At 45.7% G+C, this 22612-nt stretch overlaps 1 protein-coding gene across 1 annotated transcript in view; it reads right to left on the bottom strand.

The window, feature by feature from the left end:
• The window catches only part of LNX1 (ligand of numb-protein X 1, E3 ubiquitin protein ligase), a 123753-nt gene that overhangs the window by 48808 nt on the left and 52333 nt on the right, over nucleotides 1-22612 (bottom strand). Inside the window, exons 2-3 of the mRNA XM_015414717.1 lie at nucleotides 14626-14867; nucleotides 12713-12868 (exon numbers count right to left, since the gene is read on the bottom strand). Of these exons, the coding sequence (XP_015270203.1) occupies nucleotides 12713-12868; nucleotides 14626-14867 (398 nt within the window). The remainder of the gene's footprint in view (nucleotides 1-12712; nucleotides 12869-14625; nucleotides 14868-22612) is intronic.

Below are 22612 nucleotides of genomic sequence, written 5' to 3'. Positions count from 1 at the left end.
GCCTCGCACCCTCCCTTCCTCTCACGGGTCCGGCTGGCTGGCTTCGAGGCGGCAGTGACAGTGAGGCCGGCTGCAGAGCGGTCCCTGCGCATGCGCCGGGAACCCCTGCGGCCGGCTGCCTCCCCCCTTAAGCGACGGCCAACGGCTTGCAGCCGGCTGGGCCTCGCGCCCTCCCTTCTCTCACGCGTCCGGCCGGCTGGCTTTGAGGAGGAGGCGACAGTGAGGCCGGCTGCAGAGCGTTCCCTGCGCATGCGCAGGGAACGCTCTGTCAGTTTTGGGGGGGATTTAAGTATCCCCCCGTTTTTTAAAAAAAAAATCAGATTTTTGTGCACACCTGGGGACCACCCCACGTGTGCACAAAACTCCCCCTCCCCCCCAGGTGCCCCCGGTGCGCAGATTTAGCTATCTGCACACCAGGGGGCGACCTGGCTATTAGATATATAGATAGTCACATTACATCAATATTTGCTAGCAACTTTGTTATATAGTTGTACTACAATAGGATGGAAGGAATTTTTAACTTGCTTAATTCTTAACTTGTTTCTTAACTTGCTTAATTCTTAACTTTGTAAGCTGCCCTAAGCCTGCCTTCGCGGGAAGGGCGAGATATAAATTAATTAAATAAATAATAAATAAATTCATTGTCTGATCTGTTTTACCCACTGGAGCATACATTTTCAGATACGGGTAGGGTTGCCAGGTTCCCTCATCGTTCCAGTGGGGGGATATGGGGGCATTCCAGGAAATCCCTGATGTGATGACATCACCTGGAAGTGATGTCATCACACCGGGGATGTCACGTGGGGATGCTCTAGTTTAAGAGCAAAACTCTATGGTAAAACCAGCTTACAACCAGATAGTTTTGCCCTTAAACCAGAGCTTCCCTGCGCAATGTCCCTGGTGTGATGATGTCATTTCCATGTGACGTCACCATGACATGTCACGTGGGGACAGGGCTGTTTGGAGGCAGGGTTCCCCTGCTGGCCAGCTGGCTGGTGGAAGGAAAAGCCTCGAAAACTGGGGGAACCCCCACCCTGAACTGGGGACTCACAAGGCCCTTATCTTTAAATCCCATCTGCAACCTCTTTTACTATATATGTCTTTGAGTTCTGACATTCCTGTTATTTCCTTCTGCTTTTCTCCATCTTTCCTCCCTCTCTTTTCCGACATTTTCCTTCTCTCCCTTCTCTCCCTTTTTCCTCTCTAGAAACTTCACTCTCTCTCTCACACACACACACACACACACACAAATTGATACTACCACTTATTGAGCCAACTTGAGGTTGAAGCATGACTCAGCACTAGGGTTGCCATTTGCCCAGTGGGGGGCAGGGACCCCCCAGCTGGCTGATGAGAGGAAATCCCCCAAGCAGCAACATCGCACATGATGTGCTTGCGTCACCCAGAAGTGACATTGGCATGTTGGCAACATTAGGGTTGTGGTGGCGCTTCGGCTTTTGGGCAAAACTCTATGGTTTGATGCTGATTTTATCATAGAGTTTTGTCCAAAATCTAGAGTGTCACCCCCGACATCGCCAACATGCCATCGTCACTTCATTGTTTCGGGGGGAATGGGGAGTGACATCACTTCCCACTCCTGGAACATCCCCCCCATCCCTCTGCCAGTTGGCAAAAAGGACATGGCAACCCTGCTGAGCACTGAGTCGTGACCAGCTGTCAGTCTTAAGGACACTATCCATCTAATGCATTCTTGGTCTTCTAGAAGTCCTGCCATGTTTTCAAGGCTCACTTATTTTGCCACAGTTCCACTGTTTGGATAAGAAGCTTTACCTCATTCTATTCCATCCCTTACCAAAATGGGCTCTTTTTGTAGCAGGAACTCCTTCGCATATTAGGCCACACACCCCTAATGTAGCCAATCCTCCAAGAGCTTACAGAGCTCTTCTTACAGGAGCTACTGTAAGCTCTTGGAGGATTGGCTACATTAGGGGTGTGTCGCTTAATATGCAAATGAGTTCCTGCTACAAAAAGAGCCCTGTGTAACACAGAAAGAAACAATACCAGGTGTATTAAAGGGAACAAGTACCCTCACTGCCATGACTTACAATAAACTATCAGGCTTATTCAGAGGTCATTTCGGGGGGGATCGTGGGAGAACGCAGTTCCCCCGGGTGAGGTACGGGGGGCGGGGCACATGACGAAGCCCCGCCCCCTGCTTCTGGCCGCCCCGCTTCCGGCCCTCATTCAGCCAGGAGGAGGCAGGAGAAGAGGGAGGGTAAGTTGCTTCCTTCCTGCCTCTCCCCACCCCTGCCTGCCTGGGGCCAGGGAGGGCCGTCGCGGGGCTTCCTTGCACTCCCGCCGGCTGGGACCATTGGAGGCGGGGTGTGTGGCCTTATGACACACTTCCGGTGATGTGAGGGGGTGTGGCATATGCTAATAAGTTATGCTAATGAGTTCCCCTAGCTCTTTTTCTACGAAACGACCCCTGGGCTTATTACTTTAGGGTTGCCAAGTGTAAATTCCTCCGGCGCGGGGGACTCCCATCCGGCGTCTGGAGTGCGCGCGCGCCGCACGCACGTCACCCGGAAGTTACATGATGTTGCCGGGCATGCTGGGGGCAGGGCTGGTGTGGTCGCATCACTTCCGGGTGATGCGCACGTTGGGGTGGGGTTCCCCCCGGGGCCCGATCCGCCGGTGGCAGGGAACAGGCCTCTGGGGCGGGGGTTTCCCCGCCCCCCCCGGGGGACTTGGCAAGCCTATATTACTTCCATCACCTGCCTTTTAGAGTGTTCACTATGTGCCAGCAAACCTGGGCTTGCTACACTATTGCATGTTCAGAAGAAAGCCGCAGGCAAACTCGGGTAAGTGTACCTCTCTGATATGCATTTACAAGCACAACTTAGTATTAATTAATTAATTAATTAATTAATTATTGTATGGCAGTGTGTGGAGTATAGCCAGGAGATCCTAAGATTTTTGGGCAGCCAGAACTTCTAGCATGTTTTTAGCATTATGCACTATTAGGTGGCGAGCTTGACTTGTTTTTAAGGCAAGAGGCATTTCAGAGATGATTTGCCAGGGACCGCCTCTGTGTCACACCCCTGGTATTTCTTGGAGGTCGCCCATCCAATACAAGCCAGGGCCGACCCTGCTTAGCTTCCGAGAACTGATGAGATCTGGCTAGCCTGGCCTATCCAGGTCAGGGCTACAACTTAGAAATAGTCACACTATACACTTTAGGTATATATAATAGGAGACATCCCCCCCCAAAAAAAAGGTATTTCCATAATCAATTAAACTTGGAACTGCAACTGGTAATTAACTCCAGCATTACAAAAAATATACTGACAGGGCCAATCAGACCAAGGAGACAAGAAGTGGGCAGTGTTCCAAAGGCCATTCTAAACAATCCCGCTTTCCTACCTTAAGCATTTTGATTACTTTTATAATCTATTTTTCTTTTCATTGTATTGCACAAGGTTTTCCAGACTAGGAAAACCATAAGAATTGCATACCTTTCTTTGACCCCTTAAATTTCCATGTCTTACAAATCGATGAAGTGCCGAACCTAGAAAGCAGTATACTTTCTGTTTTGCTTTTGCTGGTTCTGCTTCGTGATTTTTCTGCACACTTTTGTGTTTTGTGCACGGGGATTGGTGTGAGGCACACTGGATCTGTCAATAATAATAAAATGTCATCCAATGTCCAGAAAAGTCTAGCTCTCTTCATCCTGAAGAATGATTTCCTAGGTACTGATATGTATTTTCGGGGTGGGTAGGTGGGTTACATCATCAATGATATTGTTGCAACAACAAAATACAGCAAGGTATCATCAGTTCAATTTAATACACTGACTTTTTGCTCAACGGGCAATATGTATGATTATAATAAAAAAGAAAACCTCTTGAATTTTTATACCCAAAGAAATTTCCTGTCATATTTACCAGAAAATATAATTTCTCCACAGTATCTATATATGTCTTCTGCAAGTCAACCTGATCTTAACTGATGACAGTAGAAAGTCCATAACTCAAAAAAGCATTCATGCAGATTCAATTAAATGAATCACCAGTTTAAAAAGCTGAGTTGAAATATATGTGACACAGGAAATCTGTGATCAGGAGCTCCTTCAGTTTTTTTAAATGTAAAAGCAGCCTTTAGAAGGTTCCAAATTGGATTGTGGCTTTGATACTGAGGGAGGTTTTTCTAATGCTCGTTACCCCATAAGTACATGTAAGTTTTCCCTGGTAGGCAAACTATTCCTAGGATCAGGGCCAGGGCTATTTTTGGGCAGGAACGCACAGGAACGGAGTTCCGGCTGGCTTCCAAGTTGGCCACGCCCAGCAGGAACTCATTAGCATAATAGGCCACACCCAACAGCAGAAACTCATTAGGATTGGCTACATTAGGGGTGTGTGGCCTAACATGCATAGGAGTTCCTACTACAAAAAAGCCCTGAGTAAACAGAATAAGAAGCAAAAGGTGGGTGTGGCTGGATGAGCACATGTCTGGTAACATGGGGGTGTGGCCTAATATGCCAATGAGCTGTGCTGTCAGGGGTGTGGCCTAATTGCTAATGCGTTTCTGCTGTTGGGTGTGGCCTATTATGCTAATGAGTTCCTGCTGGGCTTTTTCTACAAAAAAAGCCCTGCCTAGGATGATGAAAACTACAAAAACAGGGTGCGAGAAGACTCGCCTGCCTCCGCAATGCACTGGGGAAGTAGGATTCAGGCCTGGTAGTGTTGCCAGGTCCCCCCGGCCACTGGCAGGCAATGGGGGGGGGTAGGGTTGCCAGATCCAGCTTGGGAAGCTCCTGGAATTTGGAGATGGATCCTGGGGAGTGCAGGGACCTCAGCTGGGTACAGTGCTATAGAGTCCATCCTCCAAAGCATCCATTTTCTCAAGGGAAACTGAGTAGTCTGGTGATGAGCTATAATTCTGGGGGATTCCCAGGTCCTACCTGGAGGCTGGCATCTCTAGGTACTGAAGCTCTGGTCTTGATCTGGAATTGAGAATTAGGACTACTGACAGGTACTTATGCTAGGTGAAGCCACTCTGGGCTGCGGTCACACACACTACATAATCCACTTTCAGTGTACTTTCCAACTGGATTTTACTGTGTGAACTGGCAAAGTCCAGTTGGAAAGTGCATGGAAAGTAAATTATTTAATGTGTGGCTGTGATCATATGGGCATTTTGAGCAGGTTTCACCCTGACTCCCTAATGGATGTAAAAAGGATGATCAGACGGCCACATGTGTCTCCCGTCTGGCACTCATCCATTCCCACAATCAACCCTCTTCCATCACGGTTTTCTCAACACCGGGAAAATCAGGTACCTTATGGTTGTTTCTGCCTTCACGCCACATTTCTGCCTGTCTGGACTGCCTCCTACCGATTTGAAGCCGTTTAGGACATCTGAATGTTTCCCTTGCACTTTCACCATTTTTTTTAACAGTTAGCGATGTGTGCATGCCTGAATCACCACTCGTGTATTTAAGCACTCTCCTGCCTACAGCTTCGCAGCACACAGAGTAGAGAAGGGGTTAATTGACAAGATGAGTTGGTTTCAGAGAGGGAGGGAGAGAGGGGGAGGGAGTTTGAGAACAAAGCCAGTGACTCCGGCTTTGCTCCAAGCATTTAAATAAAAATACCAGCAGCAGACTGGACACAGAAGCAGAAGTGGAGGAGGAGGAGGAGGAGGAGGAGATTGGATTTATACTCCACCCTTCACTCAGAGTCTCATAGTGGCTTATAAACTCCTATCCTTTCCCCTCCCCACAACAGACACCCTGTGAGGTAGGTGGGACTGAGAGAGCTCTGACAGAAACTGCTCTTTCAAGGACAGCTCTGACAGAACTATGGCTTATCCAAGGTCATCCAGCAGCTGCAAGTGGAGGAGTGGGGAATCAAACCCAGTTCTCCCAGATTAGAGTCCGCGCACTTAACCACTACATCAAACTGGCTCTCACAGGACGAAGCTTCTCAATCCCTCCCCCTTGCTTTTAAACGTTTGAAATTTGGAATTTCTCAGAAGCAGAGTTTCACACTGGACTACATTTCCCAGCAGCCTCCTCCAGCAGTCCCATTGGCCACCAGCTGCTGCCATTCTGCCAGGAGTTTGAAGCGCTAATTCCCATAAATGCTTAAGCGTATGCTCAGTGGAGTAATTATTTTTTTAAAAGCTGCTTGACTGTCCAACTTCCTGGCTGCTGCGTCTGAATGATCAAAGAGGGAATGAGTGCATAGTGAGGAGGGTTAAGGGGTTCAGTCTTATTAAACTCTCCCACTACAAAAAACCCTGGATTTCTTAGAACTGGGGCCATACTGGATCAAATTGCCTGTGTGACTGCAGCCCTGGACACTCAATGCAGAGACTGATATTGCAACTTCTATTCCCTGTTCTACATGAAGAAGGTTTTGAGGCCTTCACACACACACACTTGGCCAAGAACTTTGGTAAGCTGAGAACATGAAGTGCTTGATTCCAGCATCAAGTCTGACACTTCATAATATAAATAGCTATTACTTCAAGGCTTAGCTTGGCAAAAGTAAAGCTTATGACTGTTAATCACTCTGAGTAATAAAGCATGGCTCGAACAGCTTCTTAATTTCTGCTAATTTCCTCAGCAGGAGAAAAATAAAATAACAGCAGCTAGCAGAACACCCAAACCTAAAAATGACATCTAAGTGCTAATTTGGCCTCAAGTGACACTCTATGATAACTGAGGTATCTTGCCTGTGCATGGAATTTTGCTGCCATATTTGCCAATGGGTTTTCAACCACTACAATCATAGGAAACCATGTTATATCATGGGTGAAGATGCCAGCTCTGGGTTGTGAAATACCTGGAGATATTTCCGAGGTTGGAAAACACCTGGGGTGGTGGGGCCTGAGGAGGGTGGGGTTTGGGGAGGGGAGACATTTCAATGGGGCATCATGCCATAGAGTCCACCTTCTAAAGCAGCCATTTTCTCGAGGTGAATTGATCTCTGTCATCTAGAGATCAGTTGTAATAGTGGGAGATCTCAAGCCACCATTTGGAGAGAGAATCCTAGGAAGTTTGGATACATTAGGGGTGTGTCGCCTAATATGCAAAGGAGTTCCTGCTACAAAAAGAGCCTTGCATGATATATATGATAGACATGTGTTGAGGAGCTCTGCAATTATAAGCTTAAATCCTATCAAGATTGTCTGCCGCTTTGCTAATAAGACTGTGGTAACTGAGAATATATATTTTGATTGATTCTTTCAGGAGGATTTTGCTATTTTTAATTCCTTTCACTTCTAAATTTTTCTCTAGTGTATATTTAATCTTTTCAAAAGCAGTTGGGGTAAGCATTGCTTAGAAATGATAGTTCTGAGGCTAAGAATATCTCCATGGATTCGAGTAGGATCCTATTTAGCTGGATCAGTAGTCATATTTCCAGGGGTCTTGTTGTAGAAAAAGAGCTGCCGGAGCTCATTAGCATAACTCATTAGCATAACTTATTTGCATATGCCACGCCCCCTGACATCACCGGAAGTGACAGAAGGCCACACCCCCTGACATCACCGGAAGTGTGTCAGAAGGCCCGGCTACTTACCCTCCTGCTTCATCCTCATTCCCAAACGGAATGAGGATCGAAGCAGAGGGCGGGGTAAAGAAGGGGGCGGGGCTTCACCACGTGACCGCCCCGCCCCCTAGAGGTTCTCTTCCGGAGCTCCGTACCTGAGAGCTCCCCCCCGACTAGAGCCCTGCATATTTCCCTTTTCTGCTTTGTGAAGGCAAACTAAATCAATGACTTATCTTAAACAGTGAAAATCCCACCAGATTTCTTCAGTTATCTGGCTATTTATGCTCTGCTTATCACCAAGTCATCTGTCTGCTCCACTGAGATTACGGCTAACTGGGCTTTGCCTTATTTGGGCTACGAACGACAACTGAAAATCAATGCTGTCTTCCCAGGTTTGTGGTCGTCCAGATTCTGACCAATCGCTAGCATAAACTATCTGGCTTGTTATAGTTTCGATTTTTCTGTTTCAGTCTCCTTTGTTTGACCACATAAGTTATTCCCCTTGGACTCATGGGCATGAAATACTAAAATCCACAGCAAAAAGTTGTTTGTTCAAAAAACAAAAACAAACACAAAAGATAACAACATTTTCACAACTGCTGTTAAGAAATACATGTGGTGTTTATCCTGAGTCCAGTCCATGAGCCAAGCTACAGTTTTTACTCATCTTGCTCTGGATCACCTTCTGACCCTTTCCACCAAAACTAAACATTTCCAAATTCATGCAAGAAACGCCAGAGAAGCAGGATAATGTGATAAATAAAGGAAATACTGACCATTAGTGTGGCAAAGAGACCACACTGGGATGTCTTTTACTCATGGATGTGCCAAATACTTATTTCAGTCTGCTCTGTGCCTAGAAGCCAGGCTTCCAGTGCCATTGAAATCAGTGAGCTTCTATTCTTCTAAATCCATTGAAAACAATGAGTTTAGAAGGGTAAATCCGCTTAGGATGGCAGTGTTTAGGAATTCATTGCTTTTATTGCATTGGAAAAAGCTAATTTGAGTAACATTGGCTAAAAAGAAAACAATTCAGTCCAGTTTCTGGAAAAAAACACCCCAAATTTATATATGTGGTGTAAATTTGAAACCTGTTGCAAAGCCTTTCATGAAAACATTACAAATCATGAACCAATATTCATTAACTGGTATAAGCTAGAGGGTAAGGAGGCACAGCATTGTCAAAATGTGCCTATCACTGAAAGTATAATTCCTCTCGGCAATATACATCCATCAGAAATGTGTATTTCACTTTTTGCTCATTCCACCCTAACTTATCAAGGATATGATGTGAAAAACAGACATTACGTAAAATCATGTTTAACTGAGTTAACTAGGGTTAATATTATAACCCAAATATAGACCATTCCACTAACTATAGCTACGTAGGGTACCTCAAAACAGAATCCCTCAAGCCCTGGTCTGAAGTTGGCTTATTAACCACAGTTATACTAAACTACGGTTTCATGACACATACAAGCATGAACATTCTTAAACCTGGCTTGTTTCCTGGTGCTCCCCTCACAGTCTAGATATCAGCTCAAACTTGAAACCTCTCTCACCTTACAACATGGGGGGGATAACAGAAGATCTCCAGGCACTGGCCCCATTGCCATCTCCATTCCATAGGCCAGTGGGAGGGGGGGAGAATTGGAGTGGACTCACCAGCATCTTACCAATGCATGATATCACTTTTGTTGAAAAACCAGAAGTGACATCATCACTTGGAGAAACACTCCAGGATTTGCCCAAAACTATAGAGTGTCACCCTGACATGTTCTTAAAGACTAACAAAAAAATTGTGGTATCTGAAGAAGTGAGCAGTGCCTCATGAAATCTCATACCCTGCCACAAATGTTGGACTAGCTCTTATCTGCTGCAGGACTAGCTCTTATCTGCTGCTACAGACAGACTAACAGGGCTATCCATCTTGACCCTGACATGATAACATCAATTCCAGTTTTGTGTCAGAAGTGACATTGCATGTTGGCACAATACTAGCGCAACTATCTAGTTGCTGTGGCAGGCACCATACATCAGCACCTCCTACTAGCAATCTTCCTAATCAATGCAAGCAGCATTTCTCAAATAGTAAAATGATGTTGTCGAAGGCTTGTGTCCTTGACACAGAGTGTATTCCATCTTTCTGTGTTTATACCTCTGAGGATGCTAGTCACAGTTACTGGCAAAACCTCAGGTTCTACAATGTCAAGACCACGGCCACACATCCCGGAAAATCGACAGCAACTAGTAAAATGATGGTTCAGCCATCTCCAATATACCGTTAGAGTCCCTAGGTTGCTGTATGGCAACAGTAAATTTGTGATCGTTTAAGAAACATCAAATTCAGGGCTATTTTTGGGCAGGAACGCACAGGAACGGAGTTCCGGCTGGCTTCCAAGTTGGCCACACCCAGCAGGAACTCATTAGCATAATAGGCCACACCCAAAAGCAGAAACTCATTAGAATTGGCTACATTAGGGGTGTGTGGCCTAACATGCAAAGGCGTTCCTGCTACAAAAAAGCCCTGGGTTTTGACAACAAACAAGGTAAACAGAATAAGAAGCAAAAGGTGGGTGTGGCTGGATGACCACACTTCTGGTAACATGGGGGTGTGGCCTAATATGCCAATGAGTTGTACTGTCAGGGGTGTGGCCTAATATGCTAATGAGGTCCTGCTGTTGGGTGTGGCCTATTATGCTAATGATTTCCTGCTGGGCTTTTTGTACAAAAAAAAGCCCTGATCAAATTGTTATTTGTTCCCTGGTGGCCTCTCCCTTCTCTGTTGCTTTCTATAGGCTTTGATATAGAGACCAACCTGGGACTTTTAAAATCACACTTTGACAAGATGTTTATTGTCAGGGGACATTTGTCTAGACATAAATTGAAGCTAAGCTGACAGCTCCCAAAAGGAAAGCTAAAATAATATGCTGCTAAACCATCTGAACTACGGCTGACCTTAGTGACAGCGTGAAGTGGGACATACAATTTTAGCAATACCCAGCCCTTGAACATAATTAAACATATACCAGTTCAAATGGATCAGGTTGATTCTAGAAACTAGATGATTAAAAGCAGACAGCCAACAGACAGTTAAATGTGATTTTCTCCAAATCCCAGCTCTCCTGATATCAGAGGTTGCAACCAAGAGTCCATTCGGAATCCATCAGTCTGTCCATAGCCAAGATGTCACGGAGCCAGTTTCGATCAGACATTTCCCTTCATGTGCAAAGTATATAATTCCCTTGAATTTCGCTGTAGATATGCTTACAGTAACTGGCTGCTAACATTGATCTATTTTGAACCACATTCCTAAAAGTTAAGGGCACTTACGTTTTTCTACAGTGTCCACTGATTCCCCTTCCCACTCTAGACCCCCTCATTATGATGGTCCTGGGGATCCAATGACCACAACCAGAAGAAACTTTGGGAGGGGCTCAGCAGGCTGCCCCAGGGGACAGAATTAGCAGAAATCACCACCTCTTTTTAAGAAAGGCTAAGACTGGCTCAAGTGGTTAAGACGCTGAGCTGCAGGCTGTGGAAGGTCAGTAGTTCAGCAGTTCGAGACCCGAGTTGCCGCATGATGGAGTGAGCTCCCGTCTCTAGTTCCAGCTCCTGCCAACCTAGCAGTTCGAAAGCAAGAAATTGCAAGTAGATAAATAGGTACCACTTCGGTGGGAAGGTAACAGCGTTCTGTGTGTCTTGGTGTTTAGTCATGCCAGCCACATGACCACGGAAACGTCTTCGGACAGCGCTGGCTCTTCGGCTTTGAAACGGAGATGAGCACCGCAACCCTAGAGTCGGACTCGACTGGCTTTCGAGCAAGGGAACCTTTACCTTTACTTTAAGAGTATTTTATTGTTGCAAAAAGTTACCAATTTTCCAATCTACATTGTCAGAATATTTACCGGTGACATTGGCATGTAGAAAGATCCAGGCAGGGGTAGCCTGTCGATGAGGCAGCCCTAGGCAAGCACCTAGCGTGCCGAAGGTGGAGGAGTGCCAACCAGTCCAGCCGCTCCCCCAGCCCATGGCCTCTGTGTTGGCCCAGGGTTTGCCCAGTGAGTTGCTGGCAGGGAGCCTGCTCCCTCTCTCCTTCCTTCTGTTGTGAATGGGGTAGAGATGGGGCAGACCCAGGGCCTAGCCCAGCTTGCTTCCTCCTTCTGTCTACTATTCCTGAGGAGGAAGGCAGTGGCTTCCTGCCATGCTGCTGGGGGGATGAGAAGGGTGGCCACAACTGAGACCTGCCATCGGGCCTTGCTCCACAGCCGGGGCAGGGGGGGGACAAGAAGAAGAAGGAGAAGAAGAAGAGATTGGATTTATACCCCGCCCTTCACTACCCAAAGGTGTCTCAGAGCAGCTTACAAACTCCTTTCCCTTCCCCTCCCCACAACAGACACCCTGTGAGGTAGGTGGGGCTGAGAGAGCTCATGGCAGAAACTGCTCTTTCTCAAGAACAGCTCTTATCAGAACTACGGCTTGCCCAAGGTCATCCAGCAGGTGCAGGTGGAGGAGTAGTGAATCAAACCCGGTTCTCCCAGATTAGAGTCCACGCACTTAACCACTACACCAAACTGGCAGGCAGTGGCTTCTTCCCATGGCCTGCAAGGGACAAAGAGGGCAGGTGACATCTTCCCATCTCTCAAAGGCATGGGGGAGGCTTGGGAGCTGTAGCCTACAGTACCCTAAATCCTTGGCTGGGCTGGCCCTGGATCCAGAAGAAGAAAACCTAGTATCTGTCTATATGTGAGTGTGAGTGGGCTAGGACTTGATTGTGGAAGAAAGTCCCTTCCCTGTATTTTCCTGGACACCCACTGTGAAAATGAAATTAAACATAACATACAATATGCAGAAGTCAAAGTGATGGATTTGGCCCAAATCCCAAACCAATGATACAATCCACTGAAATGTTCTTCGGCATACACTCTAGTTATATGCAAGGGAGCTGTGAAAACATATATAGCATTAACTTCTATAGCACGGATGCCAAAGAACATCTCGGCACCATGTCCATTTCAAGCATTTTGTTCTGGAAGAATCCTATGCAATTCTCCACAACATATCTTTCTAATTTTGGAGGCTTTTCATAGATCAATGCTAAACAATGAAGTATTTCAAAATTATTGACCTGAAAGCCTTGTATTTAATTGTCCTGGAAAACATAGACCAGACACATATGCAGACAGAATTATTACCTTCCTCTGAGGCAACCATATTTTCAACATTCTCCTGCTCCCCTTCAGCATGGTTGGCAACAGCACTCCCACTTTTTGTCCTCCGAAGAACGCTGAAAGCTCTGTTGATTTTCTTAAAGGACCGGCTTCTTATTGTGGAACGTTCGAAATGACGAGCTACGCCAAAGAGAATTTCAAAAAAGGAACAGAGTGAAAAGAGTCTTTGGTTACAGAATCAGAAGGACTCACTCTGAGAATTGCTGGATGGAGAAGACTGATGTTCAGTTTTCCCTATTTTCTCCCTGAGTCACCATTCCATATGGGCTTGGATCCCACCTTGATTTCCCCAGGCACAAGGGGGGCGATTTTCTTCCCTTCTGTGGTAGCCCAAACCAAACCCCAAAATGCTCCTTCTGGGAGATGAGGGACTCCCAGGAATAGTCTGATGGGATCAGAGAAAATCACCCTTTCAGAATAACACGCCTCCTCAGAATGACACATAGCAAATGGGAATATCTTCCAGAGCTTGCAAGCTTCAGTGTAGGGCCATGCAACGTAAACATTTACCAAATGGGGTTGAAAATTTGGATGGGGTACTGGCGGGAAGGAAGTATTTGGGGGAAAGCAATAAAGAACTTAAAATTTTGACCCTTCCACCTCCTCCTCCTCTCCCCAGTCATATGATGTTGCTTGTGCAGACTTTTAATATGATATGATTTGGGCTTTTTGGGTTTATGCTTTTAATCTTTTTCACTACAAAGAAACTGAGAGCTGCTTTGGGTGTTAAGTTTTCACATTCATGTTTGAAAATTCAGTATAAGCAAGTAACCAGAAAATAGCTGAACATACACATCTGTAACACTGGAAAGACCAAACATACAGTGCAATCCAATGAACACTTCCTGGGAGTAAGCCCCATGGAAGAAGCCTGAGTAGGATTCTGAGTAGACCTGCTTAGGATTGCTCTCATAAGAACAAGAAGTTGGTGGATTAAGCCAACTTGCTCACTCAACCTTGCTCAATTCTCTTTTTTTTGCTAAAGCCCTCATTCCACATGGGCTTTGCCCATGCATTTCCCATGATCCCCAGCATAACCTTTTTATTGGTTCTTCCCTTTTTCACCACCAGAATAGCTGGTTGGATCCAACCACATGTCTTTCATAGGCGTTGTATTTCCTTGCAGTGTACTCGTCATTACTCATGTCCTACCATTCTGATACAACATTACAGTATGTCTACTGACCCATTTCCTGGACATCTTTACACACGCCACACAAACGGAGACATGTAGCACTAAACTATCCTAAAGCCCCAAATCTCCAATTATGTAAGAGTTTGCTCTGGCAAGTTTCTTATGTTTTCCTCTATATAATTCCCTTCTCTCTATTCCTTCTTTGTTACCAGAATATTCGATAGCACTCTTTTCTCACTCAAAAACAATCTGTGCACATTCCTCTTATTTTATAACTTGCGAGGTAAGAAGTTGGTTTTTATACCCCGCTTTCCTAGACCCTAAGGCGTCTCAAAGTGGCTTACAATCACCTTCCCTTCCTCTCCCCACAACTGGCACTTAGTGAGGTTGGCGGGGCAGAAAGAGTCCTGAGAGAACTGTGACCGGCCCAAGGTCACCCAGGAGGCTTCATGTGGAGGAAGTATGGGGAATCAAACCCAGTCCTCCAGATTAGAGTCCACCACTCTTAACCACTACAACCATGCTGATTTAGGCTCTGAAGGCCCCACAGATTTTCTGCTCATCTTCCTCTCACCAGCCACTTTCCACAATATCAGCTTTTTGTTCACAAACGCCAGCAGATGTTTGTGTCCCCCCCTTTCTCTTAAAAGTGATACAACATCTTTGTCATGCAAATATTCAAAACAACGGTTCCTTTAAAGAGGGGTCAACGGAGTTTGTGGTGCCCTTCGCTGGTTCTTACGTCTAGTTTGGCTGCTTCTGGGAAGATCTGCAGAGCTGGGTCCCGACTGGCAGTCCTCAGAGGTGGTGCTGAAGGCAGGGTTGATTAAGCCCGGCTCGTCTGTCATTAAGGCTATAGTGGCGGCGGCAGAGAGCTCTGGGCCAAGAGCAGCAACAGTCAAAGCAGCGCTAGAGTCAGGAGATCCATCCTGGGAACGTCGCTTTCGGTCCTTGGTAAGGCCGTAGTGGGATGCTCCTTTACATCTAAGAATAAGGCAAGGGAGAGAAAAGAAGATGATATTGTGGAAAAAAATCAGTTGTGTTTAGGAAATTGGCTGTTTAATGAAATTAGATTAAAACAGAAGGAGAAGGAGGAGGATTTATACCCTGCCCTTCACTACCCAAAGGAGTCTCAGAGCGGTTTACAAACTCCTTTCCTTCCCCTCCCCACAACAGACACCCTGTGAGATAGGTGGGGCTGAAAGAGCTCTTTCGAGAACTGTTCTTGACAGAACAGATCCAAGAGAGCCATGACTGACCCAGGGTCGCACCAGCAGCTGCATGTGGAGGAGTGGGGAATCAAACCCGGTTCCCTCAGATTAGAGTCCGTGCTCCTAACCACTACACCAAACTGGCTTTACGCACCTAACCACTACACCGAACTGACTAGAGGCAGGTCATAACTTTTTCAGAGAAATGAAGGAGGAATAACTTAAAGGTAAAGGTTCACTTGCTCGAAAGCCAGTTGAATCCGACTCTAGGGTTGCGGTGCTCATCTCCGTTTCAAAGCCGAAGAGCCAGCGCTGTCCGAAGACGTTTCCGTGGTCATGTGGCCGGCATGACTAAACACCACGGCGCACGGAACGCTGTTACCTTCCCACTGAAGAGGTACCTATTTATCTACTTGCAATTTCTTGCTTTCGAACTGCTAGGTTGGCAGGAAGGAATAACTTAGCCAGATTGTTTCTCCCACTGCTATTATGAGTAAATGGGATTTGTAGGGTTTTGTGAGATCTGCAAATGTTTGACTCTAAAAACAGTGGGAGAGAAGGGACAAGCCATGGCCGTTCTATCTTATCACCCTCAAATCTCTGAACAAACTGTTGTCTGTCCCCAGTGAAGTAACAGCAGGGAACTCAGCACTTAACATGAAGCCGTTTTGTTGAACCATGTGCTGCATTACACAGCGAGCACTATGAAAAGGTGTCAGGCATGTCCTGTTTTCCACACAAGTAAAGATGGGGAGAGGGAGAAGACAGCACCCAGTAATCAGGGATTAAATTATTAATTCACACAAAAAGCCTGCTTTTGGTGAAGAAGCCGTTCTAACAACATGTCTCTGTCTGCAGTTGTAACTCCAGTGCAGACGAAGCAGAGCGGCGAGCCCAGCAGGTGACTGAGGAAAACAAAGAATGGATTCTATAGTCAGTCTTTTGTCTTAGGCTAATGAAAGAGACCAGTGTGAGGCAGGAAAGCTTGTTTGTGTCAGTTTGCGGGGAGGGGTACACACTCAAGACATGGCTGAATTCTGCATCATGACAAACAGCGTCTGTCAAAGACACCGTCCCTTCAGGAGTGCACTTGCAGCTGCCTCCCAGATTTCCGCGTTCCCTCTGGCTTTGCAAAAGGCGCTCCCAGAAGCGATTGGACAGAGAGGCCACCCTTCTTGTTTCACCTGCTGGATTGCTGTTGAGTTGGCAGAATTGTTGCAAAGAGTAATTAACACGTGGCATTCACTGCCACAGGAAGTGGTCGTGGCTACAAGCATATACAGCTTCAAGAGGGGATTATTCATTTTTTTATTATTTCGATTTATATCCTGCCCTTCCCGCAAGCGGGCTTGGATAAACATATGGAGCAGAGGTCCATCAGTGGAACACTATGTCTGAGGCAGTGATGCTCTGTATTCTCGGTGCTTGGGGAGCAACAGTAGGAGGGCTTCTGGAATTATGGACCTGCTGGTGGACTTCCTGATGGTACCTGGGTTTTGGCCAGTATGTGACATAGAAGGTGCGTTCAGACGCACTGTTTCAGCCAACATAAACTGTACCGGTTGGAACCGGTGCAGTTTATGCCGGCTGAAACGCGATCACACTCACCACCTGTCTGCGGATCCCATCGCTGTATGCCCGTCCACACACAGCGGGCATCGGCATTTTTTGTTTTTTTAAAAACTCAGTTTGAGCATGCGCATAGACAGCCATCCACAGAATGGCGATCCTTGCGCATGCGCAAAAAACCCCATCTTACATTTCAACTTTAAAGGTAAGGACTTACCTTTAAAGTTTAAAGAGCAAAGTAGCCTCCCTGAGGTCCCAGACGCCTCCGAAACGCTAAACTAAGGCCCTTTTCTTTTTTAAAAAACAAACGCCCCAAGCGCATATCGCCGACCTTTAAAAAAAATGGCGGGCGAAAATCGGAAGCCTCAGGCTTCCGAACGGAAGTTGTTTCTCAACGGTGGAAAGCGATCAGACGGCGGGTACAGCGATTACAACCGTTGTACTCAGGATACCACCACTTGGGGACCTAGTGGCAGAGTACAATGGTTTAAAGGGCTTTGCAACGGTTAGGGACGGAAAGCAGATGTTCTACGTGTGAACGCCGGTAAGTACACCGATTGCAACCGGCACCTATACCGTTGCAAATGCCGCGTCTGAACGCACCCAGAGTGTTGGACTGGATGGGCCATTGGCCTGTTCCAACATGAGGACTACTAATAAAGGCCCCTCTCATACAGATCCCCCCCCCCAAAATCAATTCAGATACTATAGTATTGCCAACCTCCAGGTGGGGGCTGGAGACCTTCCAGAATTACAATTGATCTGCAGACTATATAGATAGCTTATTTATTTATTGTTTATTTATTTAAAACATTTATTTCACTTCATCTGGAGGAAATGGCTGCTTTGGAAGGTGGACTGCATCATATCCTACTGACATTTCAGCAACGTGCCCACATGACTTCCAATGTGACACGGAAGTGATGTGGGGTGACGCTCTGGATTCTGGGCAAAAACTCTATGGTAGAATTAGATACATGGTAGAGCCATCAATGACGATGTGGTATCATTTTCAGGGGAAAAAACTTTTAAGTGATGTCTGTCCTCTCTAGGAATTGCCAAATCTCTGTGATTCATACAGAGGACTGACTTCACCTCAAGACTTTTGTGCTGGCCACTGCAATGCTGGTGGGCAACAGCTCCTCAAGGCAAGAGAACTCTAGCTCTCAGAGGGCATTTGGCAACCCTAAATCCCTGCTTAACTATGAAGTCACTGGATGACTTAACATTTACAGGGTGGTTGTGAAGGTAAAAATGAAACAATGATCTACTGTAAACTAGCTTTGGGCACTAAGAAAGAAATCAAACCACAAACCCATTAACAATGAAAAGACACACAGTACATTCAGAAGAAGAAGAAGAAGAAGAAGAAGAGATTGGATTTATACCCCGCCCTTCACTACCCAAGGGAGTCTCAGAGTGGCTTACAAACTCCTTTCCCTTCCCCTCCCCACAACAGACACCCTGTGAGGTGGGTGGGGCTGAGAGCTCTGACACAAACTGCTCTTTCAGGAACAGCTGTGCCAGAGCTTGTGACTGACCCAAGGTCACATCAGCAGGTGTAAGTGGAGGAGTGGGGAATCAAGCCCTGGTTCTCCCAGATTAGAGTCCGCACACTTAACCACTACACCAAACTGCCCTAAACTAAGCTATAGCTGAAATTTCAGATGGGAGATGGTCTGGGTCTAAAGCTTGAATTGAAAGCCAGTGTGCTGCAGTGGCTAGAGTGTCAGACAAGGACCTGGGAGACCCAGTTTTGAATCCCCGCTCTGCGATGGAAGCTCGCTGGGTGACCTTGGGCAAGTCACAGACTCTCAGCCTCCCCTACGGCACAGGGTTGCTGTGAGGATGAAATGGAGGAGAGGAGAATGATGTAAGCTACTTTAGGTCCCCACTGGGGAGAAAGGTGGGGTATAAATGAAGTAAACGAGTAAATAAATAAAAAGCTTCTGAGATGGAAAAGGCTCAAGTTCAGCCCTACACAACTTGTTGTGACCCACCCTGCTGAGCACAACACATCCACTATCAGAAGCTCAATAAACTCCCTTTTACTGCCTACCTAGGACCATAAGGGATAAGATCAGGAATAAAGTAAAGGTAAAGGTTTCCCTCTGACTCTAGGGGGAGGTGCTCATCTCCATTTCCAAGCTGAAGAGCCAGCGCTGTCCGAAGACTTTTTCCATGGTCATGTGGCCAGCATGACTAAATGCCAAGGTGCATGGAATGCTGTTACCTTCCCACCAAAGCAATACCTATTTATCTACTTGCAATTCCTTGCTTTCAAACTGCTAGGTTGGCAGGAGCTGGGGCCAGAGATGGGAGCTTACTCCATCACGCGGCACTCGGGTCTCGAACTGCCGAGCTACCAACCTTCCAGTCTGTAGCTCAGCATCTTAACCTCTGAGCCACCGCGGCCAAGATCAGGAATACACAAGCCTTAAAAGCAAACATTGCTCAAATTTTCTAGTTTACTTGTTTACTTGGTATTAATCTTCTATGACATTTCTCTCTCAGTCACATATAGGGCAAGCATTCGCTCAAAGAGTTTTCACACTTGAACGCCTGACTACCACACAGTAAGGAACATTAAAGATTAATTGTATATTTAAACAGAGTTGTACAAGAAGAACATAGAATCAGGCCACTTTGAGGAAATTGCCCATCGCTTCTCTCCACAGCCAACCCCATTCTGCCACTGCAATGGTTCAAAACATGTTTCTTCTTGTAATTAATTCTGCTTTTTAATCAGTCCCTAATGTGCTTGCCCTACTTTCTGTTCCTGTTATATTTTCTCCATGGCTAAGGACAGCTGATGACTTTCATACAAACGCCCTCCAGGAAGGAAATATGGAAATAGCTGTCAGGCTGTTAATAGACAACATTGCTCTAATGATCAACCCACACGTTACCTGATCTACAAGGCAGCTGCTTCTATATGCCAGCTCCACCTACCAAAATGTGAAGTGGAAATTTCAAACGATCTCCCAAGCAGTGTCACTGGCACAGAAATCCTACGGTATCAGGTCTTTCCATGTCAGAACCAATATTACTATCAAGCCTCAAGGCCACTATTATCTACATATATTTCAACCTGGCTTCTGATCCAGTTTTAATCAGAGACTGGTTGTCCTGATGGACAACCTTTGCTAGGAGAGAGCAGGGGAGTACATCACAGGTGATTCCCATTTGACTTGCATCACTACTTTTTTCTTTTTAAGCCAAGAACTGGTTTTAGCCTCTTTTAGTTCCTGCTTGTACCACTTTTAAATTTAGGTTTCACTGGGCCTGCCATTATTCACCAGATCATATTGCCAGACTTTGCCTTGGGCTTAAGCCAAAGATTGTCCCTCTTTTCATCTATATTTTGTTGGTAGGTATGTAATAAATCAGGCTGAGCCAGCTGACCATTAGAAATACTTCTGTACCTATCTCAGCAGCAATTTATCTCCTCTGAATGGTCCCAATTTGAAAAATGGATTTGATGTAGTATTTTAGATTGGTTGGAGGCTATTCTAACTTGTAAATTTTTTTACTTCTGTAAGCAAATAGTATTAAATGTCAATTAACAAAATGTTTTCTTTAGTTAAAAACTGTTTTAGTTATGTTCAGACTATACTTCTAGATCGCAGTGAGTCTCACTGCTTTATTGTGTAATAGGTTCAATGTATACTGATATCGGATTATTCATGTTCATGAGTAAATACAGGTCTTTTTTATTTTTATGTATTCAATATCTAAAGAAGTACAATTCAATGTACTATGTTATGGATTAATATGTTAAGGTTATTGTTCAAAATAATAAAAAATTTAAATTAAAAAAAAGAAATACTTCTGTATCAGGCTTGGTCACGGTTTCCAAATACGGAGGTGTCTGGATCAGAGTTCTATGAGATCAATGGAAGAAAGGAGAATTGAGAGAGTGATTCAACAGATATCTGACCAGGATGTTTACCAATCAGCAGAGTTACACACACATTTTGCCAAGAGTAACTGCACAGACAGGCCTTTCTTGCGAAACATTTCAATACATTGCATGAAAACTAGCTTGCTTAGGTAGAGGTTTGATTGGATTCTATGAATGTATCAACATCTCATGTTTGCTTGCTATTCTTTTCTCTATGTGACTGTGTCTGCAAATTGCAGGGTCAGTCAGACATTTTGCTTGCACACACTGCCATACAGGCAGCCAGCCCTGCCTACTGGGAAGGTGGATGGAGGCAAATAGTGAGGAAATTGGCAGCTGAAGCTTTTCATGGCATGCAGGTAAATCATATCACCCGGTAAATAACATCCCATTAAGCCTGTATTAAAGGGACAGGACATTCTTTTTTTACAGGCCTGTTGGCAACTCTATTGCTGACCAGACGGGTAGCCAGAATATAACATAGAAAAGAAATTTATGCAATAATAAAGAGGGGGGATATAGAAAGATAAAACAAAAAAAAATTTCTGTACACGTCTTTAATCCCTTCTCAAGCAGCATCAGCAATACAATATGACACTCAAGGACCGATTTCGCACAATCACTTGCTCCGGTGTCACCCCCCCGATAATATCCGTGGAAATTGATCAGTTCCCCACATGTTGGTCCAAATCAGCAATTGACCCAAATCTAATGGCGTTTTCCCCTGGATTTTCTGTCTCTGCTATTTTCAGGTTCTTTTTTTTGCTGCGGTGTTGAAGTCGGGGCATTCCAGTGGGGAACTTGCGATTCGCGGCTGCTCCTCTCCACCCCTTTAACACCCCTTTGCTTCCTTCCCTCCCATTCCAGCCTATCAACACCTCTTCAACGCCCTCCTGCTTCTCTCCCCCCCTCCTTCCTACCTGCCTGCAAACCACCCCTTTGGCGTGCGCAGGAATTTTTTTTATTTTCCTCCCTGTGTTGCATTACAATGAAACAATGGGCCATCTTCGACCAGCATTTAAATGTCCTTTTACATGTCCATATGCTGTTTTCTAATTTCTGTTTGGCAACTTGCCATTTGTAAAGGTTTAAGCATTCTTTTTCATGTTAGCAGGGGTGTAGACTTTCCAATTTCCCGGGGGGGGGCTGGGGCTGGGCCAGAGGCATTGCTAAGTCATTAAAAGAACTGGGACCCAATGACATCATAGGGAGGAGCTAGTGACATCACAGGCATGGTCACTATCTATGGAGGTGGACCCATGTGGGATTTAGGGATGGGCTCCCCAGAAATTTAGGGAGGCCTGGGCTAACCCCAGGAACAGTTGCCTTCTTAGTACACTGCTTAGAAACTTAGAAAGCCCCACACACACCCCACACTGGAGTAAGAACATAATATCAGGCCATACCACATTGCAATAAAGCCCCTACAACTGTATACAGAAATACTGAGCTTCCCTACCATTTGCCACAACTAGCCCACCACACAAGAAGAAGAAGAAGAGATTGGATTTATACCCCGCCCTTCACTACCCAAGGGAGTCTCAGAGCGGTTTTCAAACTCCTTTCCCTTCCCATTCCCACAACAGATACCCTGTGAGGTAGGTGGGGCTGAGAGAATTCTGACAGAAACTGCTCTTTTTCAAGAACGACTATGCCAGAGCTTGTGACTGACCCAAGGTCACATCAGCAGGTGCAAGTGAGGAGTGGGGAACCAAACCTGGTTCTCCCAAAATAGAATCCGCACACTTAACCACTACACCAAACCACGACACAACCACGATCAAGACTCCTAAGTGGACCAACAGACAGGCATACACTTGTTTGAGAAACTATTACATTACAACACCTCTGGAACATTACAGATCAGTAGAGGCAGCACTGCACAGTGGCCATCAAGATCAAGGGGAGGAGGCAACCAGGATCAAGACTCCTAAGTGGACCAACAGACAGGCATACACTTGTTTGAGAAACTGAGTATCACATTACAACACCTCTGGAACATTACAGATCAGTAGAGGCAGCACTCTGCACAGTGGTCAGAGTTG

Source organism: Gekko japonicus, unplaced genomic scaffold (assembly GCF_001447785.1).
Source record: "Gekko japonicus isolate JY-2015 unplaced genomic scaffold, Gekko_japonicus_V1.1 scaffold1375, whole genome shotgun sequence".
Lineage (NCBI taxonomy): Eukaryota > Metazoa > Chordata > Lepidosauria > Squamata > Gekkonidae > Gekko > Gekko japonicus.
The sequence above is the reverse complement of the archived record's forward strand: the minus strand, read 5'-3'. Positions and strand labels throughout refer to the sequence as shown.